Source organism: Octopus sinensis, unplaced genomic scaffold, assembly GCF_006345805.1.
Source record: "Octopus sinensis unplaced genomic scaffold, ASM634580v1 Contig15207, whole genome shotgun sequence".
Lineage (NCBI taxonomy): Eukaryota > Metazoa > Mollusca > Cephalopoda > Octopoda > Octopodidae > Octopus > Octopus sinensis.
This window is the reverse complement of record NW_021833601.1, coordinates 1,041-28,711: the sequence shown is the minus strand read 5'-3', so window position 1 is coordinate 28,711 and position 27,671 is coordinate 1,041. Positions and strand designations below refer to the sequence as shown.

General features: G+C 36.8%; 1 protein-coding gene across 1 annotated transcript in view; it reads left to right on the top strand.

Annotated features, from left to right (window-relative positions):
* LOC115230292 overlaps positions 1–24,324 on the top strand; it is a 42,902-nt gene extending 18,578 nt beyond the window's left edge. The window contains exons 2-9 of the mRNA XM_029800492.2: positions 259–307; positions 5,805–5,861; positions 8,521–8,769; positions 13,936–13,974; positions 14,791–15,039; positions 16,420–16,458; positions 18,810–19,058; positions 23,754–24,324. Of these exons, the coding sequence (XP_029656352.1) occupies positions 262–307; positions 5,805–5,861; positions 8,521–8,769; positions 13,936–13,974; positions 14,791–15,039; positions 16,420–16,458; positions 18,810–19,058; positions 23,754–23,881 (1,056 nt within the window). The 5' untranslated portion in view covers positions 259–261 and the 3' untranslated portion in view covers positions 23,882–24,324. The remainder of the gene's footprint in view (positions 1–258; positions 308–5,804; positions 5,862–8,520; positions 8,770–13,935; positions 13,975–14,790; positions 15,040–16,419; positions 16,459–18,809; positions 19,059–23,753) is intronic.
* The last annotated feature ends 3,347 nt before the right edge of the window (positions 24,325–27,671 follow it).

Sequence of the window (27,671 nt, the reverse complement as noted above, 5' to 3'; positions counted from 1 at the left end):
ATTTTCTCCCCTCCATACACACGCAAGCATGTATCTGACTCATGCACTGTTCACTTTCCAGACATTTGTACATTACTGCATATGCTTTATATGCACTTTTAACAAGTTGTGGTGCACCTGAGCACTGTATACAATAATTTCATTATTATATATTATTATCAATGAGTTCGACACCCTAACCACTAAGCCACGCGCCTCCACAATTGTTCCTTATATTGTCTGGTAGTCAACTTTCGTTTTTAAAAAACTATTTTTCAGATCATGGACGTCCTTAAATTGCTCTTCTGTGTCCTTTCACTGTGTTCTTGTAAGTTTTCGTTTTTGCTTTATTTTTATTTTTAAATTCATTTTAAATTCATTTTCTTTTTAAATTAATTCTCTGTGCCGGTAGCACGTTCTGTGCCGGTGGCATGTAAAAAGCACCATCCGAACTTGGCCGATGCCAGCGCCGCCTTGCCTGGCTTCTGTGCCGGTGACACGTAAAAAGCACCAACCGATCGTGGCTCATGCCAGGCTCCCCAGGCACCTGTGCCAGTGGCACGTAAAAAGCACCCACAACACTCATGGAGTGGTTGGCGTTAGGAAGGGCATCCAGCTGTAGAAACACTGCCAGATCAGACTGGAGCCTGGTGCAGCCTCTTGGCTTCCCAGACCCCGGTCGAACCATCCAACCCGTGCTAGCGCAGAAAACGGACGTTAAACGATGATGATGATGATGATGATGATGATGATGATGTTAACCTATATTATCTTTGTAAAAATAATTGTTTCAAACATCATTTACATTAACTTAACGAATACATTTTTCTGCTAATTATTCAGTTTTGCTTTTGCCAAAGACACATCTTGAGATATGCCTGTCATGCTGCTAGACAGACTGCTCCCCACTTCTGTCATTCTCAAATGCAAAATACCTATTTCTTTACTACCCACAAGTGACTAAGCACAGAGAGGACAAACAAGGACAGACGTACGTATTAAGTCGATTATATTGACCCCAGTGCATAACTGGTACTTAATTTATCGACCCCGAAAGGATGAAAGGCAAAGTCGACCTCGGCGGAATTTGAACTCAGAACGTAACATCAGACGAAATATCGCTAAGCATTTCGCCCGGCTTGCTAACGTTTCTGCCAGCTCGCCACCTTTTTAAAAGGATGAAAGGCAAAGTCGACCTCGGCGGAATTTGAGCTCAGAACGTAACAGCAGACGAAATATCGCTAAGCATTTTGCCCGGCGTGCTATCGTTTCTGCCAGCTCACCGCCTTTTTAAAAGGATGAAAAGCAAATTCGACCTCGGCAGAATTTGAACTCAGAACGTAGCGGTGGACGAAATATCGCTAAGCATTTCGCCCAGCGTGCTAATGTTTCTGCCAGCTCGCCACAAAATACCTCACAAATTGTTTAACTGTTTTATTGTGGTGAAAATATTTTTCTGAAATGTGGCCGTCTGCCAGCCTCGTCTGGCACCTGTGTCGGTGGCACATAAAAACACCATCCGAGCGTGGCCGTTCGCCAGCCTCGTCTGGCACCTGTGTCGGTGGCACATAAAATCACCCACTACACTCTCGGAGTGGTTGGCGTTAGGAAGGGCATCCAGCTGTAGAAACACTGCCAGATCTGACTGGCCTGGTGCAGCCTTCGGGCTCCCCAGACCCCAGTTGAACCGTCCAACCCATGCTAGCATGGAAAACGGACGCTAAATGATGATGATGATGATGATAAGGACAATACATAATTTTATTTAACGACCTAGTAGTTCTAACAACCGTGCCAGATGATTCTCGTCTTCTAGCACTATACCTCTACGTGAAAGGATCTCTCAAGGCAATTTTACAATACATCCACTTTAACCCTTTTGTTACCAACCAAGCTGAAACCGGCTCTGGCTCTGTAGTACAAATGTTTTGTTTCCATAAGTTTTGAATTAAAATCTTCCACCAAACCTTAGTCACAATTTATGTTCCTAACACTAACTAAGTTATTTTACTAAATTCTTTATTATATTCAAAATTAATTAAAAGAAACACAGAGCATCTCAACAGAAATATGGTAACAAAAGGGTTAAAAATATATAATAGAGAAACAATTCTTAACCCTTTTGATACCAACCTGGCTGAAACCACTTCTGGCTCTGAGATACAAATGTCTTGTTTTCATAAGTTTTGAATTAAAATCTTCCACCAAACATTAGTCACAATTTATGTTCCTAACACTAGCTTAATGATAACCAAGTTATTTTACTAAATTGTTTGTTATATTTAAAATAATTGAAAGAAACACAGAACATCTTGACAGAATATGGTAACAAAAGGGTTAAAAATATATAATAGAGAAACAATTCTTAACCCTTTTGATACCAACCTGGCTGAAACCACCTCTGGCTCTGTAGTACAAATGTCTGGTTTTCATAAGTTTTGAATTAAAATCTTCCACCAAACCTTAGTCACAATTTATGTTCCTAACACTAGCTTAATGATGACTAAGTTATTTAACTAAATTGTTTGTTATATTTAAAATAATTGAAAGAACACAGAACATCTTGACAGAATATGGTAACAAAAGGTTAAAAAATATAATAGAGAAACAATTCTTAACCCTTTTGATACCAACCTGGCTGAAACCACCTCTGGCTCTGTAGTACAAATGTTTTGTTTCCATAAGTTTTGAATTAAAATCTTCCACCAAACCTTAGTCACAATTTATGTTCCTAACACTAGCTTAATGATAACGATGTTATTTTACTAAATTGCTTGTTATATTTAAAATTAATTGAAAGAAACACAGAGCATCTCAATAGAATATGGTAACAAAAGGCTTAAAAATATATAATAGAGAAACAATTCTTAACCCTTTTGATACCAACCCAGCTGAAACCGCCTCTGGTCCTGTGTACAAACGTCTTGTTTTCATAAGTTTTGAATTAAAATCTTCCACCAAACCTTAGTCACAATTTATGTTCCTAACACTAGCTGAATGATAACTAAGTTATTTTACTAAATTCTTTGTTATATTTAAAATTAATTGAAAGAAACACAGAGCATCTCAACAGAAATAGGGTAACAAAAGGGTTAAAAATATAATAGAGAAACAATTCTTAACCATTTTGTTACCAACCCAGCTGAAACCAACTCTGACCCTGTAGTACAAATGCCTTGTTTTCACAAGTTCTGAATTAAAATCTTCCACCAAACCTTAGTCACAATTTATGTTCCTAACACTAGCTTAACAATAACTAAGTTATTTTACTAAATTCTTTGTTGTATTTAAAATTAATTGAAAGAAACACAGAACATCTCGACAGAAATATGGTAACAAAAGGGTTAAGTAGGATATGAAGATTGCCATTTTGCATTAATATTTCTTCCGTCTCTAATATTTATTTTTCAATTCAATTCAATTCAAAATTTTTTGGCTCAAAAAGCAAAAGCAAGGCCATGTAGGGGGACAGGGAGTTATGTACAGGGAGGGTGGTCATACAGAGAGTTCAGGCCATTTCTGGTCAAGAGAGACTTTGAACCGAGAGTTTACCAGTTATTTGCAATATCAGTGAAAGAACTGACTCTGTCTTTCTGTATATCGTTAACAGTGGAATATGTTTTTGTATTTAAAACCTCAAATAGAATCTGTGTGATTCTATTCACTAATCCCAATTTAATTTATCCAAATTATTTCACTTGTGAAAACAAAAAAAAAGAAAAAAATTATATTTTATCTTTACTTATGTGATATTACACAATATAACTTTTTTGGGTCTTTTCGGTTTGAACGGCAGTTTTTTAAAATAATTTCCACGTAACTAAACACTTTTAAACTTCGTATACTGGTAGAATGTGTTTATAAAACATCATTTTCTCTTGGCTTTATTGAGAAAATTCTATAGGTTGTAAGATATTGTTTTTTTTCTTCAATTTCTGCAATTTCAACCAATCAATGACGTCTATTGAGGTAAAAACAGTCTGTGCCGTATGAATATGTCCCTCGTTTAAGAAACAGATTGGGTTTATTAACATTTGTGAAGAAAAAAAGATACCCTTCCGCCACCCCTAACCCTAACCCTAACTAACCATAACCCTAAAATAGATTGAAATGCAATAGATTGATACTAGGGTCATAATTATGGGTGACAATTTCATATGACACCGCTAGAAAAAACTGCCGTTGAAACCGAAAAGATCTCATTTTTTTTTCATCTGAAAATATTAAATTCTAAATCGTCCAAGTTTATCCTGAGCAACATAAATAACATCTTGATATTTGCTTACATTGACCTTTAAATGAAAAGAACAAAAATGCTTGTGAATTTCCATGACAACCATCTCTGTGATCACAATTTGCAATTACCTGATGTGAGTTGTATGACAAAAATAGATGTGACACTTCAAGGCAGATATTTTCTGTATCGTCCAAATAGTGGGGATCTAGAGAAAATTGTAACAATATCTATACCTGGCCAAAAAAGAAACATTTCAACATAACTTTACAGGTACGCTTTCACGCTTTCACGCTTTTACTTGTTTGAGTCATGTGACTGTGGCCATACTGGAGCACCGCCTTTAGTCGAGCAAATCGACCCCAAGGCTTATTCTTTGTAAGCCTAGTACTTATTCCATCGCTCTTTTGCCGAACCGCTAAGTGACGGGGACGTAAACACACCAGCATGAGTTGTCAAGCGATGTTGGGGGGAAAGACACACACACACACACACACACACACACACACACACAATATATATATATATACATATATACGACGGGCTTCTTTCAGTTTCCGTCTACCAAATCCACTCACAAGGCTTTGGTCGGCCCGAGGCTATAGTAGAAGACACTTGCCCAAGGTGCCACGCAGTGGGACTGAACCCGGAACCATGTGGTTGGTAAACAAGCTACTTACCACACAGCCACCCCTACGCTTATATAATGTTTTTTTTCTTTTTTTGGTGGTGGGCATTCTAATTATATCTACAAGTGTTAATTGTTATTTAATTATTGTAATAAAATTACCGTAAATCCTTGAGTATAATCCGCCCTTGAGTATAATACGCAGGGGATTTTTAGGGGGCTGCACCTCTGAAAAACCGAAACCTTGTATATAATATGCACCCCTTCTCTAACTTGAGTCAAGGAGGTCTATATAACGTCCTTGGTTTGTAAAAATGCATACAGTATCGTCCTTTATTATTACTGTATATATAACATAATGCAAACGTGTAGCTTTTTTGTGCATTTTGTTTGCAGAAAATTAAGAAATAACAGTAATAATGTTTAATAAATGTTGCTTACTGCAAGTTAGGGATGATTCTTTTATGACTTCATTGCTTTCAGGCTTAGCTTAAGGTATTTTCACTCCCGACATCACAAAATGCGTCTGAATAAACATTGCCGGACAGCAAATAGAGACTCGGACATTGCTTAGGAAATAATTTTCATTTTTAACCTCGTATATAGTACGCTGTAGGGATTTTGACCTTTAAATTTGGGGGGGAAAATGTGGATTATACTCGAGGATTTACGGTATATATATATATAGGATTTATGGTGTATATATATATATATATATATATATATATATATATATATATATATATATATATATATATACCGTAAATCTTGGAGTATAGTCATAGGACATTGCTTAGAAAATAATTTTCATTTTTAACCTTATATATAGTACGCACTAGGGATTTTGACCTTTAAATTTTAGGGAAAAAATGCGGATTATACTCGAGGATCTATGGTAGTAAACAATCCTTTTGATCAAATCTAAAATCTGAAAATCAAAAATTTTTATTTCCTCTTTTACAGGTTTCACAAGAATAGAAACTTCGTCACGAGTACAACTTCACAAGATTATCCAAAGTGGTAAATTGATTAACAAACCCTTTTCCCCCTTTTAAACTAGACATTACCTTTTCAGTTCCGTCTTCTATTTCTTTCCCTCAACTCATAACTTTTAGCCAATCTTTTGCTTTTCAAAATATTTTCGCTTGTCTCTTAATTGTTTTTTAACTTTCTTATTTCAAACTTGGACGGTGGGTCAAGGCTGATGTTAAGATCCAAATTTCTTGGCACAATCTTAGCTATTGTGTCTGGAGGTAGTCTACTTAGCAGATCTTCAAAATGCTCCTTCCATCGATTTTTTTTTGATCTAGAATTAATCTTAGCATCCGGCCACCCTTCCCCCTTTTACTGCCTTTTATACTCTTACTCTCTTCTCGGATATTAATTTACTGTGTTGTACAACTCTTTCATGTTCTGGCCCTGAGCTGCACTTTCTGCTGTCTTTGCTAAATTTTCAAAATATTTTCGCTTGTCCCTTAATTGTTTTTTAACTTTCTTATTTCAAACTTGGACGGTGGGTCAAGGCTGATGTTAAGATCCAAATTTCTTGGCACAATCTTAGCTATTGTGTCTGGAGGTAGTCTACTTAGCAGATCTTCAAAATGCTCCTTCCATCGATTTTTTTTTGATCTAGAATTAATCTTAGCATCCGGCCACCCTTCCCCCTTTTACTGCCTTTTATACTCTTACTCTCTTCTCGGATATTAATTTACTTGTGTTGTACAACTCTTTCATGTTCTGGCCCTGAGCTGCACTTTCTGCTGTCTTTGCTAAATTTTCAAAATATTTTCGCTTGTCCCTTAATTGTTTTTTAACTTTCTTATTTCAAACTTGGACGGTGGGTCAAGGCTGATGTTAAGATCCAAATTTCTTGGCACAATCTTAGCTATTGTGTCTGGAGGTAGTCTACTTAGCAAATCTTCAAAATGCTCCTTCCATCGATTTTTTTTTGATCTAGGATTAATCTTAGCATCCGGCCACTCTTCCCTTTTACTGCCTTTTATACTCTTACTCTCTTCTCGGATATTAATTTACTTGTGTTGTACAACTCTTTCATGTTCTGGCCCTGAGCTGCACTTTCTGCTGTCTTTGCTAAATTTTCAAAATATTTTCGCTTGTCCCTTAATTGTTTTTTAACTTTCTTATTTCAAACTTGGACGGTGGGTCAAGGCTGATGTTAAGATCCAAATTTCTTGGCACAATCTTAGCTATTGTGTCTGGAGGTAGTCTACTTAGCAGATCTTCAAAATGCTCCTTCCATCGATTTTTTTTTGATCTAGGATTAATCTTAGCATCCGGCCACTCTTCCCTTTTACTGCCTTTTATACTCTTACTCTCTTCTCGGATATTAATTTACTTGTGTTGTACAACTCTTTCATGTTCTGGCCCTGAGCTGCACTTTCTGCTATCTTTGCTAAATTTTCAAAATATTTTCGCTTGTCCCTTAATTGTTTTTTAACTTCCTTATTTTCTAATTTCCCTGACATTTATTTATCTCTACTTCTAAGCTTGCCAATTGTAATTTTTCCTTTAGCTTCTTTCTTACTTCTAAGGCTATTAGTGTCTCTTGTGATCAAGTCTCATTCTTTCTGTTTACACACTCTACGCATTCTTCTAATAATGAAATGAAAGCATCCTTCATTTTCGACCAAGTATTTTCTATTGTATCGCCTTGCATCCGGTATTAACAAACCCTTTTCCCCCTTTTAAACTAGACATTACCTTTTCAATCCTGTCTTCTATTTCTTTCCCTTAACTCATATACTTTAGTCACTATTTTGTTCGTTTTTCTAAAGTTTTATTCTGACCAGGCAGTTCACTAGTGAAACTCAGTCACTGGTAGTGACTATTCTTGAGATAAAGCTATAGTTTCGAGTCTGCCCAGAGTTATCTCCCTTTGACATTTCCCATTGAGTAAGGCTAAAGAGCCAGAAACACAAATCAGGGAATCCCCTAGAGCCGTAGTTTTCAATAGGGATCGCTATGACTGTCCATATAAGATTTCGTTGTTCAAATTTATGTACAATTAATCGGTTAAAGTTTTACTGTTCACAAAATATTTTAACAATTTTTTTTGTTACACAATTCCTGATAACATTTACTCTTTTACTCTTTCACTTGTTTCAGCCATGCGACTGTGGCCATGCTGGAGCACTGCCTTTAGTCGATCAAATCGCCCCGCCAGGACTTATTCTTTGTAAGCCTAGTACTTATTCTATCGGTCTCTTTTGCCGAACCGCTAAGTTTACTCTTTTACTTGTTTCAGTCATGTGACTGTGGCCATGCTGGAGCACTGCCTTTAGTCGATCAAATCGACCCCCAGAACTTATTCTTTATATGCCTAGTACTTATTCTATCGGTCTCTTTTGCCGAACCGCTAAGTAACAGGGACACAAACACACCAGCATCGGTTGTCAAGCGATGTTGGGGGAAAAAACACAGACACACAAACATATTCACACATACATACATACATACATACATACATGTATATATATATATATATATATATATATACAACGGTCTTCTTTTCAGTTCTGTCTACCAAATCCACTCACAAGGCTTTGGTCAGCCCGATGCTATAGTAGAAAACACTTGCCCAAGGTGCCACGCAGTGGGAATGAACCCAGAACCATGTGGTTAGAAATCAAAATTATTACCTGATTTTTTTTTTTTTCAGTAAATGTTGTCCTCAATGAAAGCACCACTCTTCAGGTTGTGGCGCCAAATATGCGAAGACCCGTTGTTTGGAGATGTGATAACCATAGATATGAGTGTGACGGAACATGCACCAACAGCTCTGATTTTAAGGTGACGCAGAGTGGAAACATATCCACTCTTTGGATCCGAAAAGTTACCAAGGATTGTTTGTCTTGGACATTTTGCGATTACAACCGGAACATTGGGAACATTGATTTGAATATAAACGGTAAGGAATTGATTAATAATAATAATAAGAATGATAATAATAATAATAATAATAATAATAATAATAATAATAAGAAGAAGAAGAAGAAGAAGAATGATAATAATAATAATAATAAATAATGATTATAATAATAGATAATAATAATAATAGTAATAATAATAATAATAATATTGATGAAAATAATAATAATAATAATAATGATAATAATAATAATAATAATAATAATAATAAATAATAATAATATTGATAATAATAATAAGAAGAAGAAGAAGAAGAAGAAGAATGATAATAATAATAATAATAAATAATGATAATAATAATAAATAATAATAATAATAGTAATAATAATAATAATAATAATATTGATGAAAATAATAATAATAATAATAATGATAATAATAATAATAATAATAAATAATAATAATATTGATAATAATAAATATTAATAATATTGATAATAATAATAATAATAATAATAGTAATAATTATAAGAAGAATGATAATAATAATAATAATAAATAATAATAATAATAGTAATAATAATAATAAATAATAATAATAATAATAATAATAATAACACCAAGAATTTTTACAGGAAGATAGGAAAAACAGCGTTTACTGCAAGGTCTGTACCATCAAAAGAAGAAGTGCAGGGATTTTGGAATAAAATCTGGGCAGAAGAAAAAACACACAACGAAAAGGCCCCCTGGATTGACAGAATATCCACAGAACTGGACCCCTTAGAAGAGCAAAAGTGGGAGGGTGTCAAGGTAGAAGATATAAGATCTGCTCTCAGGAGGTCAAGCAAATGGAAGTCTCCAGGAAAGGATAAAATTCCTAACTTCTGGCTGAATGCCTTCCCAGAGAGCCATGAACTGCTAACAGAACTTTACAATGATGTTTTGCAACACCCTAGTAGGATGCCTCCTTGGCTAGTTAATGGGTTAACATTCCTGCTTCCAAAAAGTGAAGAAACAAATGAACCAAAAAACTATAGACCCATAACCTGCTTAACAACTATGTACAAAACGCTAACATCTGTCCTGACGGAATATACCTATAGTTTTTTAACAGACAGCAGCATATTCCCTAATGAACAGAAAGGATGTAAACGTGGATCCTACGGCTGTAAAGACCAACTACTCATCAATAAGATGATCTTAGAAGATTGTCACAAACGACACAAAAACTTATCAATAGCCTGGATAGACTATAAAAAGGCTTTTGATAGCCTACCACATAGCTGGATTAGGAAATGCCTGGAAATGTATAAGATAGCACCTACTCTGCGAAACTTCTTGACTGTAAGCATGAGATCATGGAGAACCACACTAACTCTGAACAGTGACAATGAATCCCTAAATGCTGGTGATGTAAAAATTTCGTGTGGCATTTTCCAGGGTGACTCACTGTCACCACTCCTCTTTTGTTTATCCTTAATACCTCTCTCAAAGCTGCTCAATGATGCGCAGTACGGGTATAAAATGTTTGATAAAAATATAAATCACCTCATTTATATGGATGATTTAAAGCTTTTTGCAAAAAATGACCAACAACTCAAGGGCTTACTAGCGATAGTCAAACAATTCAGTGACAACATCAGAATGCAATTCGGCTTCGATAAATGTGCAAAAGCTACCTTTATCAAAGGAAAAATGACAGAAACGTCTAACGTTAACCTTAACCAGCAGAATGTCATAAAAGAACTAGACCCAGTGAAGAGCTACAAGTACCTAGGGGTAATTGAAGGGAACGGAATAAGGCATTCAGAGATGAAGGAAAGGATCAGGAGAGAATGCTATCGAAGAGCTGAATGCAAGAAACAGGATCGAAGCGATCAATGCATTAGCTATACCAGTCGTGACTTACAGTTTCAATATTGTTAACTGGTCAATTACTGAAATATGTCAGCTCGACAGAAAAATAAGGAAACTGTTGACAATGCATAGAATGCACCACCCTAAGGCAGATACAGAATGACTCTATCTGCCAAGAAAAGAGGGAGGCCGTGGTCTTTTACAACTGGCAATAACAATGAAGATTGCTACAATTGGCCTAGACACCTACCTGAAAAACTCTGAGGACTGGATGTTAAAACTTGTCTCAAAACATGAAAACAAGAAAGCATCATACTCAGTCACAAAACAAGCAAAGGAATATCTAAGTGAATTCCGAATACAACCAATTTCGGAATTAGAGATAGACATACAAGAAACAAGCACAGAAAAAGCTAAGCGCATGAAAACCCATGCCAAAACTGCGGCCTTAAATATTCTGAATAATAAATGACAAGAAAAACCTCTCTATGGCAAATACCCAAAGAGAGCGAATAATGCAGATATTGACAAAGCCCTGACCCATCAATGGCTAATGGCCTCTGGCTTAAAATCTGAAACAGAGGGGTTTATCATAGCAGCTCAAGATCAATGCCTACCAACAAGAAACTACCAGGCCAACATATTAAAGATCAGAAGCAGTCCAACGTGTCGTGTATGCAAGCAACAAAATGAAACAATTGACCATGTGGTCTCCAAGTGCAGTCTTCTAGCGCCTACAGAGTACCTCAACAGACATGATAGAGCTGCACAATATATTCACTGGGTAATTTGCAAAAACCTGGATTTGCCCCATGAAAAAAACTGGTGGGAACACAATTCACCTCCAGTGCTTGAAAATGACCATATGTCACTCCTCTGGAACTTCAACATTCAAACTGACAGGAAGATAGATGCAAATAGGCCAGACATCATATTGAAAGACTTCAGACAAAGAACATGCCTCCTCATTGATATGACTGTCCCAATCGATATAAACGTATCTGTCAAGACCTACCAAAAACTGAGCAAATATAAAGATCTTGAAATAGAAATCAGCAAAATGTGGAAGCTGAAGACTAAAACAATACCTGTTGTCATAGGTGCCCTGGGAATGATAACGAAAGGGACTAATTGCTACCTAACTCAGATACCAGGAAACCCCAAAATGGCAGAAATTCAAAAGATAGTGCTCGTGGGAACTGCTCATATCCTACGCAAAATACTCTCTATGTAATCCCAAGGTTTAAAACAGACTTTTATTTATTTATTTATTTATTTATTTTATTTTATTTTATTTTATTCTTTTATTTTTTATTTTATTTTTATGTATTAGACATTCACTAGTACAACACCAAAAAAAAAAAAACCAAATATATGGCACAGAACTTCCAACCTGTTGTCTCTTGAGGTCTCTGGGTGAGACTTGGAGCCAACTTGTACAGACATAAAGCAAAAGTCAAACATAGAATAATAATAATAATAAATAATAATAATAATAAATAATAATATTGATAATAATAATAATAGTAATAATAATAATAATAAATAATAATAATATTGATAAAAATAATAATAATAATAATAAATAATAATAATAATAATAATAATAATAATGATGATAATAAATAATAATAATAATAATAATAAATAATAATAATAATAATAATAATAATAATAATAATAATAATATTGATGATGATGATGATGATGATAATTAATAATAATAATAATGATGATAATAAATAAAATAATAATAATAATAATAATGATTATAATAATAAATAATAATAATAATAATGATAATAATAATAATAATAATATTGATGAAAATAATAATAATAATAATAATAATGATAATAATAATAATAATAATATAATAATAATAATAATATAATAATAATAATATAATAATAATAATAATAACATTGATAATAATAATAATAATAATAATATGATGATGATGATAATTAAGATTAATAATAATGATGATAATAAATAATAATAAATAATAATAATAATAATAATAATAATAATAATGCTGATAATAAATAATAATAATAGTAATTAATAATAATAATAATGATGATAATAAATAATAATAATAATAATAATAAATAATAATAAGGATGATAATAAATAATAATAACAAATAATAACAATAATAATAATAATAATAAATAATAATAATTGTAATGATAATAATAATAATAATAATAATAATAATAATAATAATAATAATAATGCTGATAATAAATAATAATAATAGTAATTAATAATAATAATAATGATGATAATAAATAATAATAATAATAAATAATAATAAGGATGATAATAAATAATAATAACAAATAATAATAATAATAATAATAATAATAATAATAATAATAATAATAATAATAATAATAAATAATAATAATAATAATAATATAATATAATAATAATAATAATAATAATAATAATAATAATAATAATAAGTCCAAAGTATATGGAATTCATACCTACACCTTTCCTGCAAATCGAGCCAGGCAGCTTACACCTGTAATTTCCTTTCTAGCTCTGACATAGAATCCGCCATGGGTCCAAGTTTGTCAGCATATAATAGTTCCCAGAGGCTGCCAGTTTTGAATTCCTCTGTTACAGCCTGTCACTGTATATAATGTGCAATTATATCTACAAGTGTTAATTATGGATCCTTTCGGTTTGAACGGCAGTTTTTAACATAATTTCTAGGTAATTAAAAAATTTGAAACTTCGTATACTGGTAGAATGTGTTTATAAAACATCTTTTTCTCTTGGCTTTATTGAGAAAATTCTATAGTTTGTAAGATATTGGGATCTTTTCGGTTTGACCGGCAGTTTTTTAAAATAATTTCCACGTAACTAAACACTTTTAAACTTCCTATACTGGTAGAATGTGTTTATAAAACATCTTTTTCTCTTGGCTTTATTGAGAAAATTCTATAGTTTGTAAGATATTTGTTGTTTTTTTTCTTCAATTTCTGCAATTTCAACAAATCAATGACGTCTATTGAGGTAAAAAACATTCTGTGCCGTATGAATATGTCCCTCATTTAAGAAACAGATTTGGTTTATTTACATTTGTGAAGAAAAAAAGATACCCTTCCCCCCCATCCCTAACCCTAACCCTAAAACAGATTGAAATGCAATAGATCGATACTAGGGTCATAATTATGGGTGACAATTTCATATGACACTGCTAGAAAAAACTGCCGTTCAAACCGAAAAGATCCTTAATTATCATTTAATTATTTTAACAGAAATAGTAATCAATCCTCTTGATCTAATGTAAAATCTGAAAATCGACATTTTTGTTTTTCATCTTTTACAGGTTTGATAAGTACAGAAACTTATGAAATTGCCGAAAATGGTAAATGGATTAAGAATCATTTCTCTATTATATATTTTTAAGCCTTTTGTTGCCATATTTCTATTGAGATTCTCTGTGTTTCTTTCAATTAATTTTAAATATAACAAGCAATTTAGTAAAATAACATCGTTATCATTAAGCTAGTATTAGGAACATAAATTGTGACTAAGGTTTGGTGGAAGGTTTTAATTCAAAACTTATGAAAATAAGACGTTTGTACACAGGACCAGAGGCGGTTTCAGCCAGGTTGGTAACAAAAGGGTTAAGAATCATTTCTCTATTATATATTTTTAAGCCTTTTGTTACCATATTTCTGTTGAGATGTTCTGTGTTTCTTTCAATTAATTTTAAATATAATAATGAGTTTAGTAAAATAATTTAGTCATCATTAAGCTTGTGTTAGGAACATAAATTGTGACTAAGGTTTGGTGGAAGATTTTAATTCAAATTTATGAAAACAAGACATCTGTACCACAGAGGCATTAACTATAATAATGAGTTTAGTAAAATAACTTGGTTACCATTAAGCTAGTGTTAGGAACATAAATTATATATATATATACTCTTTTACTATCTCTTTTACTTGTTTCAGTCATTTGACTGCTGCCATGCTGGAGCACCACCTTTAAGAGCACCGTTATATATATATATATATACGACGGGCTTCTTTCAGTTTCCATCTACCTGATCATCTCAGAAGCTTTGGTCAGCCTGAGGCTATAGAAGAACACACTTGCCCAAGGTTCCACAGAGTGGGACTGAACTCAGAACCATGTGGTTGGGAAGCAAACTTCTCACCTGATTTCTTTATTTCAGATAATGGTGCACTCTGTGTAAGCGCCACTCTGCTGACTGAAATACCAAACATGAAAAGACCGGTCGTTTGGAAATACATGAATTATAAATACGAGTGTGACCGGACATGCGCTAACAGCCCCGAATACAGAGTGACGCACAAGGGAAATGTATCGACTCTTTGGATCCGAAACGTAACAAAGGAACGTCTAGATTGGAAATTTGAAGACGACAACATCAATTACAGAAAATTTGATTTGAAGATAAACAGTAAGAAAATGATTTACAATAATAATAATAGTAATAAAAATCATCATCATCATCATCATTTAGCGTCCGCTTTCCATGCTGGATGGGTTGGACGGTTTTACTGGGGTCTGGGAAGCCAGAATGCTGCACCAGGCCCAGTCTGATCTGGCAGTGTTTCTACGGCTGGATGCCCTTCCTAACGCCAACCACTCCGTGAGTGTAGTGGGTGCTTTTTATGTGCCACTGACACAGGTGCCAGGGGAGGCTGGAAGCAGTCATGATCGGATGGTGCTTTTTACGTGACACCCGCACGGAGGCCAGGCGAGGCTGGCAATGGCCACGATCGGATGGTGCTTATTATGTGCCACCGGCACGGAAGCCAGTCATGGCGGCGCTGGCAATGGCCACATTCGGATGGTTCTCTTATGTGCCACCGGCACTGGTATCATGGCTACATTTTCCATTCATGTTGATCGATTTTGATTTTTGATTTTTTGATTTTCACTGCCTCAACAGGTCTTCACAAGTAGGGTTTTGTGTCCCAAGAAGGAAAGGTATACATAAGTGGACTGAGGCCATGGGTGATGGTCTCACTTGTCCTGCCGGGTCTTCTCACGCACAGTATGCTTCCAAAGGTCTCGGTCTCTTGTCATTTCCTCAGTGAGACCTAAAGTTCGAAGGTCATGCTTCACCACCTCATCCCAGGTTTTCCTGGGTCTGCCTCTTCCACAGGTTCCCTCAACAGCTAGGGTGTGGCACTTTTTCACACAACTATTTTCATCCATTCTTGCCACATGGCCATACCAGCACAAATGTCTCTCTTGCACACCACAACTGATGCTTCTTAGGTCCAACTTCTCTCTCAAGGTACTTACACTCTGTTGAGTTGGATAATAATAATAATAATAATAATAATAATAATAATAATAATAATTAATAATAATTATAATTAATAATAATTATAATAATAATAATAATAATAAATAATAATTAATAATAATTATAATTTATAATAATTATAATAATAATAATAATAAATAATAATAATTAATAATAATTAATAATAATAATAATAATAATAATAATGATAATAATAATAATAATTAATAATAATAATAATAATTAATAATAATAATAATAATATTGATATTAATAATAATAATAATAATAATAATAATAATAATAATATTTTTAGAAAGTATTGACGTAACTCTTCACAAAGGTAAACAGTCAAGACGGAGAGCGCGATTCAATTGTAAGGTGTTTAAAATATCTTACAATCGAATCGCATCCTCTGAGTACTCTTGGTATTATTTAATTATTGTAACATTAATTGCAATCAATCCTATTGATCAAATCTAAAATCTGAAAATCAAAGAGTTTTTTTTCCATCTTTTACAGGTTTGACAAAAGCAGAAACTTATAATATTACCCAAAATGGTAAGTGAATAAATAAATCCTTTTCCTCCTTTTAAACTCTCTTTTACTCTCTTTTACTTGTTTCAGTCATTTGACTGCGGCCATGCTGGAGCACCGCCTTTAGTCGAGCAACTCGACCCCGGGACTTATTCTTTGTAAGCCCAGTACTTATTCTATCGGTCTCTTTTGCCGAACCGCTAAGTTTACTCTTTTACTTGTTTCAGTCATTTGACTGCGGCCATGCTGGAGCACCGCCTTTAGTCGAGCAAATCGACCCCGGGACTTATTCTTTGTAAGCCCAGTACTTATTCTATCAGTCTCTTTTGCCAAACTGCTAAGTGACGGGGATGTAAACACACCAGCATCGGTTGTCAAGCAATGCTAGGGGGACAAACACAGACACACAAATATACATGCACACGCATATATATATATACATATATGCGACGGGCTTCTTTCAGTTTCCGTCTACCAAATCCACTCACAAGGCTTTGGTCGGCCCAGGGCTATAGCAGGAGACACTTGCCCAAGATGCCACGCAGTGGGACTGAACCCAGAACCATGTGGTTGGTTAGCAAGCTACTTACCACACAGCCACTCCTAAACACTGTCTTTTTAATTCTGTCTTCTATTTCTTCCTCTTAACTCATAGTTTTTAATTACTTTAAAATTTATTTTACTCTGATCAGCTCAATTTCATTTTAAGAGCACCAACCATAACCATCATTGTTAAATTACTTCCTTCCATGCTGACATGGGTTGGACAGTCATACAAGATCCGACAGGCTGCAGGGCTGTGTCATAATCCAGTGTCTGCTTTGGCATGGTTTCTAAAGCTGGATACCTTCCCTAATGCCAACCAATTCTACAGAGTGTACAGGATGCATGTTCCCATTGCTCAAGCAATCTTCAGGTCACCACGTAACTAGGACTACGGCTGTCGTAATAATTATGAAATCGAAATCGATCAACATCAATGGAAATTGCAGCTGTGATACCAGTGCCGGTGGTATGTAAGAGAACCATCCAAACGTGGCCGTTGCCAGCGCCGCCCCAACTGATCTCGTGCCAGTGGCACGTAAAAAGCACCATCCGATCGTGGACGTTTGCCAGCCTCATCTGGCACATGTGCCGGTGGCACATAAAAAGCAGCTACTACACTCACGGAGTGGTTGGCGTTAGGAAGGGTATCCAGCCGTAGAAACATTGTCAGATCAGACTGGGCCTGGTGCAGCCTTCTGGCTCCCCAGACCCCAGTTGAACCGTCCAACCCATGCTAGCATGGAAAGCAGACGCTAAACGAAGATGATGATGATGATGATGTGGTTATGATCTTCATCATTATCATCATCATCATCATCACTGTTATTTAACATCCATGTTCCATGCTGGCAGCGGCCACGATCGGTTGGTGCTCTTTATGTGCCACTGGCACAGGTGCCAGGGGAGGCTGGCAAACGTCCACAATCGGATGGTGCTTTTTACGTGCCACCAGCACAGGTGCCAGGGGAGACTGGCAGCGGCCACGATTTGTTGATGCTTTTTACGTGCCACCGGCACAGGTGCCAGGGGAGGCTGGCAGTGGCCACGATCAGTTGGTGCTTTTTACGTGCCACCGGCACAGAAGCCAGTCAAGGCGGCGCTGGCATCGGCCACGTTTGGATGGTGCATTTTACATGCTACCGGCACAGGTATCACAACTACAATTTCCATTTGATATTTATTTTGATGTTGATGTACTTGACTCAATAGGTCCCCTCAAGCACAGCAGGCCACATGCCACCAGCACAGAAGCCAGAAAATAAAAACCCCTGAAATCTTTCATATAGGAAACAAATCATTGAAGGCGGCGAGCTGGCAGAAACGTTAGCACGCCGGGCGAAATGCTTAGCCGTATTTCATCTGCGTTACGTTCTGAGTTCAAATTCCGCCGAGGTCGTCTTTGCCTTTCATCCTTTCGGGGTCGATAAATTAAGCACCAGTTACGCACTGAGGTCGATGTAATCGACTTAATACCTATGTCTGTCCTTGTTTGTTCCCTCTGTGTTTAGCCCCTTGTGGGTAATAATGAAACAGATAAACTTAGTACCAGTTACGAACTGGGGTCGATGTAATTGACTTAATACCTATGTCTTTCCTTGTTTTTTCCCCTCTGTGTTTAGCCCCTTGTGGGTAGTAAAGAAATAGGTATTTCGTTTGTCTTTACGTTATGAGTTCAAATTCCGCCGAGGTCGACTTTGCCTTTCATCCTTTCGGGGTCGATAAATTAAGTACCAGTTACGAACTGGGGTCGATGTAATTGACTTAATACCTATGTCTGTCCTTGTTTGTTCCCTCTGTGTTTAGCCCCTTGATTTATCTGTTTATTTCAGAACCAGCTGTATTAGGAGGGAGCACCACCCTTCTTATTAATGTACCCAAATTGGAAAGAATTATTGTCTGGAAAAATAAGCATCGTAACCTCGAGTGTGATACGACTTGTTATGATTATGAGGACTATACAGTTAATCATATCAATGATATATCAACCGTTTCAATTCGAAATATATCTGAGAGTGATTTCTCTTGGAGTTTTTGTGACAAAAACCACTGCTCTTCAGATTTTTCTTTGGCGATAAAAGGTAAGGAAAATTACTCTCTCTCTTTCTCTTTTTACTTGTTTTAGTCATATGACTGCGGCCATGCTGGAGCACCGCCTTTAGTCGAGCAAATTGACCCCGGACTTATTCTTTGTAAGCGCAGTACTTATTCTATCGGTCTCTTTTGCCGAACCGCTAAGTGACGGGGACGTAAACACCAGCATCGGTTGTCAAGCAATGCTAAGGGGAACAACACAGACACACAAACCTACACTTATATATATATATACATATATACGACAGGCTTCTTTCAGTTTCCGTCTACCAATCCACTCAAGGCTTTGGTCGGCCCGAGGCTATAGCAGAAGACACTTGCCCAAGATGCCACGCAGTGGGACTGAACCCAGAACCATGTGGTTGGTAACAAGCTACTTACCACACAGCCACTCCTGCGCCTATTATTCTGCTAATAATAATAAAAATTAATTTTTTTTCTAATTTTGGCACAAGGCCAGCAATTTCATGTGAAAGACGGTCCTCAGTTACATCAATTTGAGAGTATTAGGCTTGGTACTTTATTTCATCGACCCCAAAAGGATGAAACGAGAAGCTGACCTTAGCAGTATTTGAACTCAGTAGTTAAAGCTTCAGAAGAAATGCCTCTGAACATTTTTTCTGGTGCAGTAACAATCCTGACAGCTTGCAATAATAATAATAACAATAATAATAATAACAATAATAATAATAATAATAATAATAATAATGATGATGACAACATTCTTCATCTTCTTCTTCTTCCTCTTCTCCTTTTCCTTCTTCTTCTCCTTCTCCTCCTCCTCCTCTTCCTTCTCCTCCTCCTTCTGATTATTATCATTGTTATTATTATTATTATTATTGTTATTATTATTATTATTATTGTTATTATTATTATTATTATTATTGAGTGAGAGAGCAGAGCATGCCATCAAAGTGACACTGGGGTAAAATACACAAAGCCCAGTATACCCATCATGACTACCCGTGTGATAAGGGTACACCAGGCACATGCATCACAACCATATGTTGCGCGACATGGTGATCTCATATCAAGATAAACAGCACGTGACCTTGCAGGTGGGGCCCAGTTAGAATTTCTTCTGGTCAAGTAACCCATCCCGCTCAAACGGTCCCTGAATAAGGGTTGTTTAAGGTTTGAAAGAACCACCCATGTTTTCAGAGGGTGAATTATTCAAACCCCAAAGAATCCCTCTCAACACATGGCTATGATGCTCCCCCACTACTTCTGCTCGTGATCAGAGATGCACATATCGTCAGCCACTAAGGGACATGCTCAACTGGTTATGGTCAAACAACTGACAAGCAAATCTGTGGTATTGAGCAGAATATTTGCTGTAGCCCATTATTTGTATTATTATTATTATTATTATTATTATTATTATTATTATTATTATTAACAACACAATAATAAAAATAACAATGATAATAATCAGAAGGAGGAGAAGGAGAAGAAGGAGAAGGAGAAGAGGAAGAAGAAAAGAAAGAAGAAGAAGAAGAAGAAGAAGAAGAATGAGAAGAGAAGGAGATTAGTAGGAAGAAGAAGAAGGAGGAGGAGACGAAGAGAAGAAGAAGAAGGGGAAGGGAGGAGAAGAGGAAGAAGAAGGAGGAGGAGAAGAGGAAGAGAAGAAGAAGAAGGAGGAGAAGAGGAAGGAGAAGAGAAGAAGAAGGAGGAGAAGAGGAAGAAGAAGGAGGAGGAGAAAAAAAGAAGAAAGAGAAGGAAAGAGGAGAAGAGGAAGAAGAAGGAGAAGGAGAAGGAGAAGAGAAGAAGAAGAAGAAGAAAAGAAGAGGAGAAAATGAAGAAGAAGAAGAAGAAACAACAACAACAGAAAACAATTCAGGTTTGCTTCTGTATATGTTTATGATTTTTCTGATTAGAATTGATAAGATTTCCTAATGACCCCTTGTGGCACATATTTATCATTGACTAAATGGACTCCTTAGTTTCTTCATTCCCTCGGATCTTCTGTCTATATCACTATTTAATTATTGTAGAAATGATTAACCATGGATTATCTCATAGCTTTGAGATTTAGATGAGGTATCAGTTAATATTTAGAATGATATTGTAGGGCAGGTGTGAGATGCCAGATCTGGGTGGTTTAATCCTTTAGCATTCAGATTACTCTGTTCAAAGTAAGGCTTATCTGTTCACCTTATTTTGGATTAACCATGGATTATCTCATAGCTTTGAGATTTAGATGAGGTATCAGTTAATATTTAGAATGATATTGTAGGGCAGGTGTGAGATGTCAGATCTGGGTGGTTTAATCCTTTAGCATTCATATTACTCTGTTCAAATTAAGGCTTATCTGTTCACCTTATTTTGGATTAATCATGGATTATCTCATAGCTTTGAGATTTAGATGAGGTATCAGTTAATATTTAGAATGATATTGTAGGGCAGGTGTGAGATACCAGATCTGGGTGGTTTAATCCTTTAGCATTCAGATTACTCTGTTCAAAGTAAGGCTTATCTATTCACCTTATTTTGGATTAACCATGGATTATCTCATAGCTTTGAATTTAGATGAGGGTTCAGTTAATATTTGAAATGATAGTAGGGCAGGTGTGAGATGTCCATCTGGGTGGTTTAATCCTTTAGCATTCATATTACTCTGTTCAAATTAAGGCTTATCTGTTCACCTTATTTTGGATTAATCATGGATTATCTCATAGCTTTGAGATTATAGGGAGGTATCAGTTAATATTTAGAATGATATTGTAGGGCAGGTTTGAGATACCAGATCTGGGTGGTTTAATCCTTTAGCATTCAGATTACTCTTTTCAAGTAAGGCTATCTATTCATTCACCTTATTTTTTGGATTAACCATGGATTATCTCATAGCTTTGAGATTTAGATGAGGTATCAGTTAATATTTAGAATGATATTGTAGGGCAGGTGTGAGATGCAAGATCTGGGTGGTTTAATCCTTTAGCATTCAGATTACTCTGTTCAAAGTAAGGCTTATCTGTTCAGCTTATTTTGGATTAACCATGGATTATCTCATAGCTTTGAGATTTAGATGAGGTATCAGTTAATATTTAGAATGATATTGTAGGGCAGGTGTGAGATGCAAGATCTGGGTGGTTTAATCCTTTAGCATTCAGATTACTCTGTCCAAAGTAAGGCTTATCTGTTCACCTTATTTTGGATTAATCATGGATTATCTCATAGCTTTGAGATTTAGATGAGGTATCAGTTAATATTTAGAATGATATTGTAGGGCAGGTGTGAGATGCCAGATCTGGGTAGTTTAATCCTTTAGCATTCAGATTACTCTGTCCAAAGTAAGGCTTATCTATTCACCTTATTTTGGATTAACCATGGATTATCTCATAGCTTTGAGATTTAGATGAGGTATCAGTTAATATTTAGAATGATATTGTAGGGCAGGTGTGAGATGCCAGATCTGGGTGGTTTAATCCTTTAGCATTCAGATTACTCTGTTCAAATTAAGGCTTATCATTTCACCTTATTTGGGATTAACCATGGATTATCTCATAGCTTTGAGATTTAGATGAGGTATCAGTTAATATTTAGAATGATGTTGTAGGGCAGGTGTGAGATGCCAGATCTGGGTGGTTTAATCCTTTAGCATTCAGATTACTCTGTCCAAAGTAAGGCTTATCTGTTCACCTTATTTTGGATTAATCATGGATTATCTCATAGATTTGAGATTTCAATGATACGACTGTTTAGGTTTTGGAATGACATTGTGGGTTAGGAGAGGGAGGCCAGATCTGGCCGGTTTGAGTGTGAAAGGATTGAAACAAAAGTTATCAGAAGGTTTTGCAGAAGGCGGCAAGCTGGCAGAAATGTTAGCGTGCCGGGCGAAATGCTTAGCGGTATTTCGTCTGCCGCTACGTTCTGAGTTCAAATTCCGCCGAGGTCGACTTTGCCTTTCATCCTTTCGGGGTTGATTAAATAAGTACCAGTTACGCACTGGGGTCGATATAATCGACTTAATCCCTTTGTCTGTCCTTGTTTGTCCCCTCTGTGTTGCCCCTTGTAGGTAATAAAGAAATAGGTATTTCGTCTGTCTTTACATTCTGAGTTCAAATTCCGCCGAGGTTGACTTTACCTTTCATCCTTTCGGGGTTGATTAAATAAGTACCAGTGAAACACTGGGGTCGATATAATCGACTTAATCCCTTTGTCTGTCCTAGTCTGTCCCCTCTGTGTTTAGCCCCTTGTGGGTAGTAAAGAAATAGGTATTTCGTCTGCTGCTACGTTCTGCGTTCAAATTCCGCCAAGGTTGACTTTACCTTTCATCCTTTCAGGGTCGATAAATTAAGTACCAGTTATGCACTCTAGCCGATATAATCGACTTAATCCCTTTGTCTGTCCTTGTTTGTCCCCTCTGTGTTTAGCCCCTTGTGGGCAATAAAGAAATAAGAAGGATTTGAATGGGTTGATGGAACCTGTATAACTAGACATATCCCAAACTGTTTTTCTTGTGAAGACGGACCTTTCGTGCCTGAAATATAAAGGTTTTTATGAAACTTTCCACATTGTCAGAAGTTTTCTTATCCCCCCCCCCCTGTTCTCTTTTTTGATATTGCAATGCTTCAAATGGACTGCAATCGTCTTAAAAGTCATGTTTTATTGTTGATATTTGCTCGTAATACTTCATCAAAATCTTCAGCAGGTGATGATACGACAATGTAATTTTTTTGCAGGTGATACATCAGGAGCCAGCAGCTTGAGAACCAGTCTCAGCCCCAGTATTAGGATTATAACTGGAGTCACCAAGTACACGTTTGTAAAAGTAGCAGCGACAATTCTCTGTTTCTTTTTACTTGCTTGACGTCATTTAACCGTAGCAATTCTGGTGGCATCACATTGAAAGGTTATACAAGAACAAATCGACCCCAGCGGTAATCTTTTTTCTTTTTTGCTGGAACCTAAGCAAATACTACAAGATAGTTCCCAACTTTCTTTTGAGCTTGTCAAGAAGACATTACTGTGTCGATATGATGAGGTAGAACCGGATATGTTTTGTGTCTGTGTGTTCATTGGTGTCTATTTATGTTCTGCGACTACTACTGTCATTCTTGTTGGTTAACGGAACCTTCATAGCCTATTTAAATGGCAAAGTTACAGGCTGGCTGTCTCATGGCTCTCCAATCTGTAATTAAGATAGTTCCGCCGATGTAATTAAGATAGGCGGTGAGCTGGCAGAAACGTTAGCACGCTGGTCGAAATGCTTGGCGGCATTTCGTCTGCCGCTACGTTCTCAGTTCAAATTCCGCCGAGGTCAACTTTGCCTTTCATCCTTTCGGGGTTGATAAATTAAGTACCAGTTACGCACTGGGGTCGATGTAATCGACTTAATCCCTTTGTCTGTCCTTGTTTGTCCCCTCTATGTTTAGCCCCTTGAGGGTAATAAAGAAACAAAATTAAGATAGTTCCACCGACATCCCTGAATAGGGAGGAGCGATCCTGTTTTCTCTCGGTAGTTGCTGTGGCGAAAGAAGTAGTATGGAAGACGAGAGTGAAAGGAATTGCAACAGGCATGTTCATTTCCATTCTCGAACTAATCGACTTTTACGTTTTCCACATGAAACAGAAAATAAGGCTGGAGAAGAAATGCCTGTTGCAAAGTGGGTTTCATAAAAGATGGAAGTCTATAGCAAGTATGTTGCGAGTGAAAGAACCTGTTTAAATGAGAATATAAAAAGGAGAAAGCAAAATCTTCAGTGTGAGTATGTGGTTTGTGGGGTCGACCGCGTCCTCCACTTCGTTTTTTGTTAATCACTCATTCTCATTTAATTGTATACATTTTAATCATCATCGTTTACCGTCCGTTCTCCATGCTGGCATGGGTTGGACGGTTCAACTGGGGTCTGGGAAGCCAGAAGGCTGCACCAGGCTCCTGTCTGATCTGGCGGTGTTTCTACGGCTGGATGCCCTTCCTAACGCCAATCACTCCATGAGTGTTGTGGGTGCTTTTTACGTGCCACCAGCACAGGTGCCAGGCGAGGCTGGCAATGGCCACGATCGCATTGGTGCATTTTATGTGCCACCGGCACAGAAGCCAGTCAAGGTGACACTGGCATATATATATATATATATATATATATATATTTATATTCCATATATATATATATATGACTCGGTGGTTAGAGTGTCAAGCTTACAATCGTGAGGTCGTGAGCTCGAATCCCGGACCAGGCGGCATGTTGTGTTCTTGAGCAAGACACTTTATTTCACATTGCTCCAGTTCACTGAACTGTAGACATTAGTTGCGACATCACAGGAGCCAAGCTGTATCGGCCCTGATATATATATATCTGCCCTGGTGGCATAGAGAGTGAAGGCCGACTGCTGGTCTTCCATAAACAACCTTGCCTGGATTTGTGCCTGGGAGGGTAACTTTCTAGGTGCAATCCCATGGTCTGTGTCTTCTTCTTCTTCTTCTTCTTCTTCTTCTTCTTCTTCTTCTTCTTCTTCTCTCTTCTCCTCCTCCTCCTCCCCTTCTTCTTCTTCTTCTACTCTCCTTCTTCTTATTTTCTTCTTCTTCTTTTCTTCTTTCTCTTTCTACCCTTCTTTTCTTTCTTCTTCTTCTTCATCTTCTCCTCCTCCTCCTTCTCTCTTCTTCATTCTTCCTTCTCCCCCGTCATTCTCCTCCTTCCTCTCATTCTTCTGTCTCTCTTCTCCTCCTCCTCTTCTTCTTTTCCTCCTTTTCTTTCTTCTTCTCCTCCTTCTTTTCTTCTCTTTCCTTCTTCTCCTTTCTTTTCTTCATTCTTCTTCTTCTTCCTCCTCCTCCTCCTCCCCTCCTTCTTCTTCTTCATTCTTCTTATTCTTCTTCTTCTTCTTCTTCTTCTTATTATTATTATTGAAATATTATTATTTATATATGTATATGTTTGTATGTCTGTGTTTACGTCCCCGTAACTTAGCGTTTCAGCAAAAGGGACCGATAGAATAAGTACTAGGTGTACAAAGCATAGGTCCTGGGGTCGATTTGCTCGACTAAATGTGATGCTCCAGCAGGGCTCCAGCCAAATGACTGAAACAATTAAAAGAGTTGACTTTGCAGAATAATGTTAATAAAAATGTTTTGTTTTGATTTTTTTAATACAAAATCTTCTTTGTCTGCTTTTGGTGTGTGTGTGCGGGTGATGCAGAGTCATTTGGGTTATCATCATCATCACCATCATCATCATCACCATCATCATGATCATCATCATCAACATCATCATGATCATCATCATCATCATCATCACCATCACCATCATCATCACCATCATGATCATCATGATCATCATCATCACCACGATCATCATCATCATCATCATGATCATCATCATCATCATCATCACCATCACCACCACCACCAACACCACCACCAACATCATCATTTAACGTCCACTTTCCATGCTAGCATGGGTTGGACGATTTGACTGAGGACTGGCAGATCAGATGGCTGCACCAGGCTTCAGTCTTGATCTGGCAGAGTTTCTACAGCTGGATGCCCTTCCTAACGCCAACCACTCTCAGAGTGTAGTGGGTTCTTTTTACGTGCCACCGGCACGGGGGCCAGTCTGGCGGTACTGGCAACAGCCACGCTTGAAATGGTGTTTTTTACGTGCCACCGGTACAGGAGTCGGTCCAGTGGCACTGGCAATGACCCCGCTTTGAATGTTTTTCATGTGCCACCGGCACAAGTGCCAGTAAGGCGACCCTGGTAACGATCAAACCCAAATGGTGCTTTTTACGTGCCACCGGCACAGAAGCCAGACAGTTGCTCTGGCACTGATCCCGCTCGGATGGAGCTGCTAGTGCTCCACTGGCACGGGTGCCAGTCATCAAAATTGGTTCGTTATGTATGTGTAAATTATTCATAACCATAAGAAAAACAAACAAATTGTTTCTATGTGTAGTTGTGGGCGTTGTGGACATTTCAGTTGAGAAGATGGGTAAGTGAAGAGTTTGAACCTACTCGAAGGACTTGAACAAACCTTGCGGGCCATCGAACTGTTCTTCCCGATTTGGTGTGCCGGGGTTGTGCAGAATCCAGGCTGTTCGGGAACTGAAAGTAAGTCCTCTTCGACGAATGGTTTTCTTAAGCGATCAACAAAGGCAGTTTTTCGTTTTCCTCCAATACCTATTTCTTTATTACCCACAAGGGGCTTGTAGTGACGTCATATTCCAGTGTGCGCACACGCAACGTCATTCTTCAGTGTGCGTGTGCGGGGTTGGAACCTTCTGGGACCTTCTGGAAAGGCATAAGGAATTTCCCTCATGCACATGCGCTAGAGACTGAAGAAGAAATTCTATAGCGTTCCTTAATAGCGCCGGGGACTTGAGACACGGCGATAGAAGGGAAAGGACGTATTTTTAAACGTGTGATCAGCCTATGGAACCTTCTGGAAAGGCATAAGGAAGTTCCCTCATACACATGTGCTAGAAACTGAAGAAGAAATTCTATAGCGTTCGTTAATAGCGCCGGGGACTTGAGACACGGCGATAGAAGAGAAAGTACGTATTTTTAAACGTGTGATCAGCCTATGGAACCTTCTGGAAAGGCATAAGGAAGTTCCCCTATACACATGTGCTAGAAACTGAAGAAGAAGAAAAATTCTATAGCGTTC